This window comes from Ochotona princeps, chromosome 13, assembly GCF_030435755.1.
Source record: "Ochotona princeps isolate mOchPri1 chromosome 13, mOchPri1.hap1, whole genome shotgun sequence".
Lineage (NCBI taxonomy): Eukaryota > Metazoa > Chordata > Mammalia > Lagomorpha > Ochotonidae > Ochotona > Ochotona princeps.
In genome coordinates this window covers 65,329,388-65,342,554 of record NC_080844.1, presented here as the reverse complement: position 1 = coordinate 65,342,554, position 13,167 = coordinate 65,329,388, and the positions used below count along the sequence as shown (strand labels likewise).

At 50.2% G+C, this 13,167-nt stretch overlaps 1 protein-coding gene across 1 annotated transcript in view; it reads left to right on the top strand.

The window, feature by feature from the left end:
• Window positions 1-13,167, top strand: part of ADAM12 (ADAM metallopeptidase domain 12) — a 281,918-nt gene that overhangs the window by 70,507 nt on the left and 198,244 nt on the right. Inside the window, exon 3 of the mRNA XM_058671586.1 lies at window positions 7,124-7,197. Coding sequence (XP_058527569.1) covers window positions 7,124-7,197 — 74 coding nt within the window. The remainder of the gene's footprint in view (window positions 1-7,123; window positions 7,198-13,167) is intronic.

Here is a 13,167-nt window from a genome sequence, read left to right as displayed (position 1 = left end):
TTAGCTCCATCCCATATTGATGTCAACCTACCAATGCTTGCTGAGCAGGAAGCAACAGTGTGACCCATGTACACAACCCAAGACGTGACTGTCTCAAGGATGTCCAAAGCACACAGCCCTGTGGCCTGGGACTGCTGCCCAGCTGCGGACCCTCACCCACAGGCCTTGACTTTGGCCTGGGACTGCTGCCCAGCTGCGGACCCTCACCCACAGGCCTTGACTTTGGCCTGGGACTGCTGCCCAGCTGCGGACCCTCACCCTCAGGCCTCGACCTTGGTCTTGGACTTTTGCCCACTTGCAGACCACTGCCTGCAGAGTTTGACCTGTCTCTGGCACCAGCAGTCTGTGAACTCAAGATTCCAGACACAGCCTGTCTGCTCTTCTTTATCAAGTCATGCTGCTGTTTTATACAAACTGCCCGTGGCGTTGACTTCTAAGGCAGGACTCCCTTCAGAAGTTTTGTGAGGCTGGTCTGGGGGTTGGGGGGTGAATTCTCATTGTTGTTGCTTATCTGGGGAATACGTTATTTCTTCGTCACTCCTACTGCCTTTGCTGGATGTAATATTCTTGGTTGAAAGTGTTTAAGATCTTAAGTGTGTCATCCCACTCTCTTCTGGCTTGTAGGGTGAATGCTGAGAGGGCGGGGATCTGGAATTGCTCTGGGCTGGGGCTGTCCCCCACTTTCCTCTATGATGGACGATGAGGAGGGCAGTGAAATTAGCATTGGGTTGTAGGTGGCTTCCATTAAACCACCATGTCCCACTCCTCTCAGCCCAGCAGTGAGCCCAAGAAGGGGGCAGCTTAACGCTGTTTACCACGGGATAAGGCATTGTCATTTCCGGGAAGACACCACCCTTGGGGAGCCACTGGCCAGTGGCCTTGAGATGCATGGGAAGAGACGCTTGTAATCTAAAGTGAAAATCTAAAAGGCTTGCCAAGCTTAGGGGTTAGCTGTGATAGCAGTGACCATGGCGCTCAGAGTTGAGCTGAGAGCGCCACACAGGCCAAGACGGACGCGGCCATGCTTTTCCCAGCAGCAGGGGAGAAGGTCGCTGAGAAATGTGCACCTGTCATGCCAGCAAAAGCAGTGAGAAGATTCTGTGCCGGAGAGCCCACCCCTTCGGTACACACGCCAACGACAGCTACAGGGTGCATCTCTCCAAAGTGGCTTTTACCGACAGATCTGAGGATCCTTTGTGCTGTCCTGAACATGTGGCTTGTTGGCTAATGTCAGTCTTCCACCTGGAAAAATTATCAGCCCATATCTCATGGATAAACTGATCCTCATTCCTGTAACGCTTGACCACCCCAGGCCGGGAAGGTCTGATTATGGCCCGACAGTAGCACAGTCCTTGCTGTGTTGTACGGCACCGAGTTCAGCTCTGCCCTCCCAGTTCTGCAGGTCACATGTCAGGGCTGTGGAGCTCAGGCACTGACATTAAAGAGGTAACCAGGATCGCCTCTGAACGTTCACGGCAATGAATGATTCCTTCCTGCCCACAGGTGTCCAAGCAGCAGTCTGAAGCCCTCACGTAGTACCGGAGAGAGATCTGGTTATTGCTGAGTCCCTTGAACGCAATATTTTAATATTGCTGTTCTGCCTGGAAGATTGGATCCCTCCGAGCCTCCAGGATTGATGGTTTTGATGAATGATTTTAGCTCAGGAGAGACCATATTCTTGACAGGATAAGCTGGGAACTGTGTTGGAAGTAGAGTTGGCTGTGGAACCCATATCTCATTTTCTCAGTGGTGATTCCCTCCTGCTGCTTGTCCTGCTCCTGAGCCGCTGTCCCATGATCCTTGCTTCCTGATGAGGTCCGGTGTTGGTTACATGATTCCGGCTTGGCTTTGCTCTGTCGACATGGAGACATGAGGAAAGGAGGCAATCCTGTGGGTGTTCCATCCACAGAGGTACCCTGCATACCTGAAAAGTGTCTGTATGAACTTGTCTCCAGGTATTGTAGACCCACCATGGACTAAACCATTTGAAAAGTTCGAGTCCCAGTCACACAAATGAAAGAAGGGCAGTGCAATCTGGGAAACAAATGTAGCTAATCAGCAAATAACTTCATACGCATCTGTTTGTACTCCAGGCCCAGCCCTGCCGGGAGAGTTGGGGCGAGTGCACAGGCAGCAGGCTGGGCCCAGAGCTTCCTGCAGACTCGCCTGGGCTCACCATCAGGGACAGTCTGCTCAAAACTCATTTCCACAAGGAAGTCGTGTGCCTGCCAGGAGCGCCTGCACACTGAGGTTAGCGCTTGTGGTTCGCATGGCCCAGTGACAAGGCTCCCGTCCCAGGAGGCGGAGTGCTGCATCTGCTTGGAGATTTCTCTCCCATCCAGCGTGCCCCAACAAGGGGACTTTGGTCTGAGTCCTGGGTAGTACTGGAAGCAAGGGTAATCTCATGACAAGCCCTCTGCGAGGTTGGCCCTTGCACCATGAGCCCATCTCACACACACAGTGGCACACATGTACATGCACAGATCAGCAGCCACACTCCAGGGCTTCAGAAACAGGACAATAGGAAAAACATGTCCGTCGCTTGTCCTTCATTTCCAACAAAGACTGTTGTTTTTATTTTATTTTGCTCAGTTGCAAGGCAGAAGGAAATCTTCCATTCTCTGGTTCAATCTCCAAACACATGCAGGTAGTGGCAGAGCAAGGTCAGGGGCCGGGAGCTCCTACCAGGCTGCCCACGTGACGGCAGAAGCCCAGGCACAGATGCCGTCCCCTGCTGTCTCCCAGGATGCACGTTCGCATCCTGACGTCAGGAGTCGAGCCAGGGACTTGAACCCAGGCACTCAAGATGAAATGCAGATGTGCAAAGCGTCTTAACTGCACACCAAACACCTGCCTTTTCACACAACAACAAAACAGGGGATCTTCCTTATGGCTTGGGGAAGAGTAGGACGCTGCTGAGTGCCGCTCTGATTCCTCTGTCACCTTTGCTTCCAGAGTCTGATGTCCCCTCCCCATGTGCCAGCTGCCCCACAGTCATGTTCTGACATCCCCTCCCCATGTGCCAGCCACCCCACAGTCATGGCTGTGATCATTCTGGAATATTCAGTCCACAGCCCTGTTTCTGTGTGGGGTGCTGTTTTCTCAGCACCAGCCGGCGCCTTTCCCTGCTGAGTCCCTGGCCTTCACCCTGGTCACCTCCTCTGGTCCTCAGTCCCTCTTGCCTGCCTGGCCCCAGCTCCAGCTTAGCCCTGCCTGCTTGCTCTAGCCTGCAGTTGGGTACCGTGTCAGACAGGTGTGTATGGATAGGTGCCAAGCAAATTTACCTTGAAGAAGAGTAAGTAAAGGAATCCTCCTTCCTTCCAGAGAGGACAACTCAAAAGCAGCCACACCTTGCCAGGTGGTAACAACACTGCCAGAGATGAGTGAAAAAGGGTGGGCCACCAGGGCAGCTGGAGAGGAAAGATGGACCAGCTAGACCATGGACGCAAGGCCAGCAGGCTGCTATGGATGTGCTGAGGGGAACAGCTTCACCTTTCTGAGTATAAGGACGTGAAGGGAAGCTGTGGCTGTTAAGGCAGGGCTGGCGCAGTGCTGGCCATGAGATGTGGCCCTGCAGGCCAGCTCTGAACCTGCTGCGGTAAGGCCACAGAGCGCCAGGGACGTTTGAACACTTGGCACTGGGACAGTCCATTAACCAAATTTTAAAAAGTGGAACCCAGTTCCCAGTTTGTACAGAGTGCTCTAGAAAGCTCAAGGATGATGTTGACCATGAGAAAGTCCAACACAGACAGCAGTGTTCCGTGTCAACACCAGCTTGTGGCTGAATTCCATTTTTTTCCATGAGCTTTTTAAAGTCTCCTCCTACAAGACACAAAAATCAAATCCGAGTGGAATCAAGACTTAAATGTGAGAGGAGAAAGTGTGAAATGTTTAGAAGGTAACAGGGTGCTTTGTGACGTACGTGGGGAAGAATTTCTCAAATGATGCTCCGAAAAGCTTCAACCCAGAGGGCTGTTACACTTCTGCCAAGTGTTCCAGAGGCTGCGGAGTGATGAGGCAGCTATGCACCAGCAAAGGACTGCTGCAAGAGCCCGAGTGAAGTCAGCCATGCAGAGACCCCATGACCCAGAGCCGTGTTCCCGGTTACAGCCAGAGTACACACACAGTACATACACAGCAACCCTACAGACGTGGGCCTGGGAGGAAGCCTGTTGGATGAGCACCCGCAGGGGATGGATGTGGAGTTTGTTCACAGGAACGAATGCTGCCTAGTGGACAGTAACTACTCACAAAATCATGTGTATGAACTGACAGACATGTATGCATGGATTTCTTTAAATAAAACATTTATTTATTTATTTGAAAAGCAGAAGAGAGATGGAAAGGAGAGGGAAGAGAGAGAGATCTTCCATCTACTGGTTTCCTGACTGCCTGCGATGGTTTGGGACGGGCCAAGCTAAACCCGAAGGTCGGAGCCCCATTCGTACCTCCACGAGGGTGTCACAGCGCCCAGTGCTGGGCCTTCCCCTGTCCCCTGGGCAGCACACGGAGGAACTTGGCTTGGAAGCATGGAGTAATCAGAACCTCCGAGCAGCAACCTAACCCCTTGTATGCCTAAATTACAAAATGAGGTAAAGTCACAAAGTCCATGGTGTGAGGCTGTTTTTAGAAGTTTGAGAAGTGGGTGGAATGAAGTTGTATACTGACTGAAATGATATCTCTACCCTGGTGATGAGATGATATAGGAAATCAGGACAAGGAGTACCAGAACATTCCGAATAACTGCTCACCTCTCACGTGGACTAAGGGGAAACCTTTAATGAGCTAACGGTGAGAAGGGCGTCGGTCCCTCAGAAGTACCTGTTGAAGTCCTGACCTTCAGTTCCTGGGAAGTGACTGGGGATAAGGCCCGTGGGTGAGTGGGGGGTCCTGTTGGTGAACCCTCATCCATGCGGTTACAGGGTCCGGTAGGTAAGCATCAGGTCCTAGGGTGAGCCCCCCATCGATGTGGTTACAGGGCCTGTGGGTGAGTGGGGGTCCTGTGGGTGAGCCCTCATCCATGGGGTTGTGTTTTTCATGAGAAAAGGACACAGTCATGCCTGAGACCTAGAGAGGACACAGCTAGGAGACAGCCGAGGAGCAGGGCCCCAGAAGGTAGCAAACCTGCCCAGACGTGGTCTTGGCCTCCCATGCTGTGAGGCAATCATTGTCCGTTGTCACAGCCATCCTATTAGCAGCATTTGCTGTGACAGCCACAACACGCTTAGCCAGCACCTGATTCGGATGATGCTTGTCACCAGCTGATTATTTGCTTCCTTTCATTCAACTCTTTTGGCTGCCCTTTCCCCAGGTGAGGAGAAGTGTCGTCACTGCCAGGGCATTTCTGGCTTATTGATTAGCAATTGATTTGTTTAGCAAGTGTTCATCAGAAGACATGCTTCCACCGGGATAATCAATGTGCCTTGTTTTTTTTTTTTTTTTAAGATTTACATATTTATTTGAAAGGCAGAATAACACAGAGATTTTTTTCCCACCAATTTGTTCCCTCCACAAATGGCTGCAGTGGCCAGGACTGGGCCAGGTGGGAGCCAGAGTTTTATCTGGGCTTTCCACATGGGTGGCAGCAGCCTGAGCAAGTACTCACGCCATCTGGGCATTAGCAGGAAGCGGCACCAGGAGTGGAGCAGCCATATTGGATACAGCATGGCAGGCAGCTGCTTCCTCATTATGTCACAGCACCTGCTGTGTAGTGTCATTTTTTAAGGAAAGAAATGCTACATGTCTCCAGGAGCGGGTTATTACCAGCCAGTGGCTATTGCTCTCTAAAGAAAACAGGCTGATGGCATGCCTTTACACTAAACTGTGTCATGTACTATGTGGTTAAAGTTCAACTAGTTCTCTCTTCTTCCTCCCCATGGATCTCTCCTGGACCATTCATACTCAGTTAATGATCTACTTGCCTCCCTAGAGGAAAATACATTCTTTAGGAAGATGCTGACATTGGAATATTATAATAGTTCTTGTAGGTATTTTATTAGGACTACTGTAAATATTGATGTTTAAAGTAGCTTAGTTCTTTGAGAAGAAGGCATACATTGCAACCACAAGCATATGCATAAGCCAATTAGGGTGATGGACTGTGCCAGACCTTGTACTGGCAAGCACATGCAAGAATCAGATCTGGGGATCACCCCAGATGAAGTTTCTTTGGGGGTCTCTCCGATTGAACTGCTGATCTCAGAACCCCAACCATGAAGAGACTGTGTCAGCCAGTGGATTCTGAATAGATTTCGTTGTGCGTGGGATGGCGAGATTGGCAGCAATTCAGAACTGTTGAACTATCAAAACTGCTTGAGCAGGACCTGTGGAGCACGCCTCACATTGGGAACCTGGGGTGGGTGGGAGGCTAGGTGGGGCTTCTCCCTTACCCCAGATACAGAAAAAAATATATTAATGTGTAAACAATGGTTTTACCCACTTTCCTGTAGCCCTGGACCCTTTGCGCCCTAATCAACTATGTAAAGATTATCAAAATAAAAGACTTTTTAAAAGAGAGAGAGAATAAAGCATATGGCAAGTACTTTCTTTTTTTTTCATAAATACAATTATCAGGATTTCTTTTTTTAGATTTTTTAAAATTTTTTTAAATCATTATTATCATTTTATGATACAGTTTCATAGGCTCTGGGATTTCCTTGACTCCCTTTCCGAGTCCCCTCTCTCCACTTCCCCGTTTCCCCTGTATTATTAAAATAATATAGTTCTTCATAAACAGTCCTAAGTTTGTCATTGTGGGCATGGACAATGGCAGAGAGTCCAGCATCCTATTGTCAAGATAGATTTGGGCCCGGCAGCGTGGCCTAACTGCTGAAGTCCTCACCTTGAACGCACAGGGATCCCATATGGGCACCGGGTCTAATCCCAGCAGCCCCACTTCCCATCCAGCTCCCTGCTTGTGGCCTGGGAAAGCAGTCGAGGACGGCCCAGAGCATTGGGACCCTGCACCCGTGTGGGAGACCTGGAAAGAAGTTCCTAGATCCTGGCTTCGAATCGGTGCAGAACAGGCTGTTGTGGTCACTTGGGGAATGAATTCTCAGACAGAAGATCTTCCTCTCTGTATAGCCAGATGTTTTCCCACTAACTTTGCTTGTTTCTCTTTCAGAATCATCCAGAGGTGTTGACTGTTCGAATGCAACTGGAAGACAAAGAGCTGATCTTAAACTTGGAAAGAAATGAGTAAGTTCCTTCTTGCTGGTGGTCTGACAGGAGAAACTTGAGACGAGCATGGACGGCACAGTTCCGTCTCACTTATGCCGCCGTTGACAGAACAGAGGCAAATGTGAGGATCGTTAATCCGGATTCAGACTTGAAAGTGTCCACTGGACAGATAATCACTCTAAAAACTGTGCAGCTCAGCAGGCTTCTTTTTTCATAGTTCTAATATTGCTGCTTCTTATTCTGATTTTTCAAGGAGACAATTTAACCACTTGTCTGTCCAAATAATCGTGTTCTGTAGTTAATTGACTTTTGACAATTCCTGGATTGTATAAGAGGACATAACTTCAAATGGATAGAAATTCTTTTCTTCCTGAGAAAACCAAGCGTTTATTTTATCTTTCAAAACTTGCCTCCAGTGGTGTAAACTATTTATTTTGTCTTCTTATTTGAAAATTTGGCCATTTGGGGGGAGAGCATAATGTCTTAGAAAATGATCTTGTATGCTTTTCTGGAGGATGTAGCACTATCACACACTTCCTGTGCCTTCCTGTGCCTTCCTGTGTGAGCCTCCAGGCACAAGTGGAAACAACTCGTGTCTACGCCATTGCTTGCATTCTGGTCATGGTTGTGGGCTCTGCACATGCGCATTGGTTACTGGCAGAGCTGTTGCAACCGGTATGCTGTACTCGGTACTGCTGGAGCCTCTCTCCTGGAAGTGCTGGTCCCTGGAAGACGCTGCTGTTGCTGAGGTGTGGTTGAGCCGGGGCAGCCTCACTGGCGTGAGCTCCAGCGAAGAGGTGGGGTTCCAGGACGGTGTCTCTGTGCTCCTACCAGCACACATGGGCTGCGCTTGCGTTTGTGCTTGGACTGGAGGGCTCTAGGAAAGTCAGACAAACAGACCATCGCCACAAATTCTGATGTTCAGGACCTTATGGTACAAAGCATTTCATATTAGTCTTCAGGCGACCCAGGGTCCTCACAATGTCTGGGTCTGGGATCCACCTTGGATACCGAGGTTCCCAGGTGCCTGGCTCCCTCATCTCACACAGCATGGTGCACTGTAGAACAAGTGCGCACGCTCCTGGGTACTTTGTTACTGCCTGACTTACAGCACCTGACACAGAGTAAATACTCTATCAAGTTACCACACAGTGCTGCTCAAGGAATAATAACGAAGGTACACATCTGTGTGTTCAGTATAGACGAGACGACAATTTCTTTTCTTCAATGATATCAATGCACGAACGGTTGAATCCACAGCTGTGCAGTCTGTAGGTATGAAGGCCCAGTGGGTATCAAGTCAATGCACTGCCCTTTGGGACCACAGCCTGACTGTTGCTGGTTTTCTGACATGCTCTGTGCATCACCAGTAAGTGAGCAGAAGCCGTGTTGACAGTAAATAAGTAGCATGCCTCTAGCTTCTCTCATGACCTGATCTCCACATGGAGGTCCAGGCGTGTTTTCTGGATGCCGCGGGCTCTGAACAGGAAAGTATATATCACTTTAGGTGTTTTGCTTAGGAAAGTGTTTCCCTGGTCTTCCCTTTCCCCTCTCGTTAAAGAGCACCATGAGACACTTCCGTCTTTGTACACAGCCACATTTGGTGCTGGAATGAGCTCAGTGGATACTCGCCAAAGAGACGGGGAGCAGGTCTTCGGGTGGGCATGTGTTTGCTCAGTGGGGTCTTAGGATTGGCAGCTGCATCTAGGAAGCTGGTGGTTACCGCTCAAGGGTCAGGCTGTTGGTAGAACACGGCATGTGTGCTGTGGGAAGTGGCTGGTGTCCCGACTGCAGCTCAGAAGCACAGGTTGACTTAGTGCCATCCTTAGGTCATGTTTTCCTTGTAAAAGGAATATGTGCCTTCTGCGGAAGAGTGAGCATAGAGGACAAAAGAGGGAAGAACTAAACCTGCGTGTCCTGGCCAAGAGGCAGCCCTGCTTGCCCTGCTGGGGAAGAGTGTCATTTTCTTGTGGTGTAAGTGAGGCTTTGCCCCTTGCTCTTGCTAGATGACATTCTGCCTCCTACTTCCTGTAGCTCTACTGTGGACAGGGCACAGCTTCCCATCGAGAAATAATCACAGAGAACCACGGGGCTCAACAGCCCTGTTCAGGTTCTCCTCTGAAAATGACTTACTGTCCGTTACGGCAGATCACATGTTGACAGCTAGACAGTGACCAGTTAATATAATATCCCTTTTTAAAAAAATACCATAATTTGGTTCCTTGCACTCTTGGCCTTTCATAGAAAATCTTGAATCAGAGACTGAAAGCATAAAACTGCTTCTTTCTGGTTTCTTTCTCTCTACCAAACCTAGCAACCTGATTTTTAGAAAATTTATCCAGAGTATGTAATTATTCCTATGATAGTCCGTAGTGTGACTTTATTAAGACCACTCGTATCATTAGAGATCCAGTCACTGTTCTAACAATGTGTCCCCTGACAAGCTTAGATTAAACAATGTTTTGGAAAGAGGTTCCATGTCCTCCAGACGCTACAGGTCTTCAGCAGAGCGAAATTCGTTCTCCCAGCTCCTAATGCTTTCATTTAGGTGCACTAGGATTTCGATAGGCATGGCCTTTGGCACAGTAAGATGCAGTTCAGGGAGTTTGCCCAAAGGAAGCTCTGAGAACAGGAACCTGGAGTTGTCACTGAGGACCGCTTAGCAGCCCTGGCAGAAAAGGGCCTGACGAATCGGTCGCAGGCTCTTCCGCGTCCTCCTTCAGCTTCTGCAGGCTGGAACCTGCCCTGTCTTCAGGGCATTCGTTTCTGAGTTTTCACCCAGCAGTACCAAGCCAGGCAACTGGGCAATCAATGATGGAAATATTTACTACTATAAAAAAGTCACGGTGTAATCATTTGTAGTCAGCATGCTATAAAAGTGCACATGATGTTCTGTTTTTATGTTAAAGTGATGCGCCAGGCATGTGTCTGCGAGTAGGAAGGTACTGACTTTGTCCTCCTGATGTTTTACCACAGGAACACACTGGTTTGAAAAGCAGGGGGAGGGGAAGGAGAGCCATTGCAGAAACTAGATTATAGTTGAACAGGATGTTAAAGCATTTATGATTAGAAGAAAAGGGAGAGAGGCTGTTTAAGTGTGAGAAATATCCAGTCACTGATGTTGAGTCGTTCAACATCCAGAAGTGTTTGAGTTGAAAGGTGCTTAGAGATCCCGAGCCAAGCTGGAGTGGCCGCGGTCCCTTGAGTCCCGAGAGCTGCGTTCTGCTGCTCGTACTGAGCTGAGCCCGTTGGCCGGTTCACCTCCTCAGCAGCTCCTCCGCGGGGCACCCATTCATCCTGGAGCTCTATTTTTAAAGTGTTGTCTCAGGAAGTCTGTTTTACTGGCATCCCAGTATCCCTAATTTGTACAAAGACCGGATGTGGTTCACTTAAAATCGGTGCTTGTGCAGCCGTAATTAAGTATTTAAGTGCTTCCGCTGGGAAACATTTCCACAATGCTGCTGTCTGCCTGTGGAGCCCCAGGGACCTGGGCTGTGATGCCCATCACTGAGGACTGCCCGTGGAGTCTCAGGGACCTGGGCTGTGATGCCCATCACTGAGGACTGCCCGTGGAGTCTCAGGGACCTGGGCTGTGATGCCCATCACTGAGGACTGCCCGTGGAGCCCCAGGGACCTGGGCTGTGATGCCCATCACTGAGGACTGCCCGTGGAGTCCCAGGGACCTGGGCTGTGATGCCCATCACTGAGGACTGCCTGTGGAGCCCCAGGGACCTGGGCTGTGATGCCCATCACTGAGGACTGCCCGTGGAGCCCCAGGGACCTGGGCTGTGATGCCCATCACTGAGGACTGCCCGTGGAGCCCCAGGGACCTGGGCTGTGATGCCCATCACTGAGGACTGCCCGTGGAGTCTCAGGCCACTTCCCCGACAGGTGCTCTCATACGGCATCTGTCATCAGAGTGCTTTATTGGACAGCCTGGCCAGCTGGGACACTCATTGTTCCAGATTAGTGTCATAAGTGGAGATGGTGGTCGATCCCACCCCAGCAGCCTGAGAGCCCCCAGTTCCAACCCATTCTGCTGGCAGGTAGAAGACAAGTGCCATGAGAAGTCCCAACTCGGCTGAAATCACATTTCGGTGCCTCTGCTCCGTCTCTCTGCATCTTTGCCTTCATCCACAGAGTTGGATAATTTTTGTCTTTTTCGACCTCTACTCTTAATTTCTTTAAACCTACCTCCGTGTGTGTGTGTGGAGGAGGAGGAGCATCTTGAGAAGCATGGGTTACATATTACACAGTTATATTTCTTTGTGTAGTCCAGAGGTGGTTGGCTTCTCTCGCAGAGCCTGTGGGTTGGACAAGGCAGAGACAGGGCCATAACAAATACGTTGCATCCTGACACTGAGGGTCCCTGGCCTTGATAGCAACTATTGATTATCACAGCCATCATTGCCCATCCTCTGCCAGCTCCTGGCACCGCCTGACACTTCGTCTCAACAGCTGATGTGGCCTAAGGGAGGGGCCGCTTGTCTGTCCTGGGAAGAGCTGCTGCCTTTAAGGATGATGGGCTTCCTCTCTGCCTTCCGGCTCTTTCCCCCAGAAGTCCAGCTTTTCCAAATGAGAACCAGACCAGCAGCCCGTTCCCTCTGCGACCGCCTGTCCTCACGTGCGGTTGGCCTGGTGTCAGGGTTGGAGCCGTCCTGGGGCACTGCCTCTGGATCTGCTGCGGAGTTTGCCCGTCTTCGGCTTATGGGAACCTGAGGGCGGAGTCCAGCTTCTAGGCGCACATTTGTGTCCAGAGCTGCCTGTGAATGGGGACGACTCGGCGGGCAGCTTGGCACGCTGGCTCCTCTGTTGGTACTCTAGGGCAGACCTGCAAGACCCGGCTCAGGCTCCTCACTCCTGCCGGGGGGCGGGGGCGGTGGTAGCTGGCTCACAAGTGAAGAACTACTGATGCCAGTGCAGGTGAGGGAACGCAGGCCTCGGGCCGAGTCACAGCGGACCCTGCCTACTGTCGCCTTGGGCAGATCAGCAGCTCGGCCCTGGAGTGAGACGGTCCCATGGAACGTACCACATCCTCTCCACTGTGGTTCTAGTCAACCATGTAGTTTCTCTCAGCCTAGCCCCACCGTTCTGCTGTAGGAGATAGAACTACTACTTCTAGAACTGAGGCCGGTGACATTATGTGGCTCAGTACAGTATTTTGGCTCATGTCCAGGTAGTCCAAAAGCTCAATATGTTAGTATTGTATCATTCAGGGTGCTGGGGACCCAGTATTCCTACCCGCACAGACCCCCATCTCTAGGGAGCAGGGACTTCATGGGCTCGCTGTTGAGCTACTCTGCACCAACTTGGGCCAGGGTACAGCGAACGAGGAGCTGTGTATTGATTGTACCAGCCTAACGTGCAGAGCGAATGTGCCCACGTCTGTGACCACAGTGGATCCAGTATCTGCCCACTCCCCGGTCATCATCAACGAACCAGCTCCATCCCCTCAGTTCTCTTACAAAAACAATCAGTGTCACATGTTTGGTTCACAGTTCATGCCAGGAGTACTGGGACATTGTTTAGTAGAGACAGGCCAGATGAGCTGACTGTCCTGGTTTAATTTTCAAGGGGTGGCTTGGTTCCCTGGGTGCCCGGGAAGGGGCACTTCACCCAAGCCAGGTGGGATGAGGAATGTTAGTTTGCACAGTGTTTGTAACAGAGACCAGAGGCCTCGAACAGCAGAGTCTGTGTAGGGCTCGAGTGTTCAGAAGGCATTTCCCACAGAAAAATTGTTCTCCCACACTCTACTGTGTGTGTGCCTCTGTTCATTTCAGTGAACTTAAAAAAAAAGTTTTAATTTCTGTTACTAAGGGTAACATGTGATAACACTTTTCAGTAAACAAACTTCACGAAAATCTTGGAAAGTTTTGGAGCCGCAAGGGGCAATGGATCATTTTGCAATTATCATTTAACTGTACAGAGCTTGACTCATGCACTTTGAAATCCTCTGAGCTTTCTCTTTTTTAAGATTTATTTATTTTA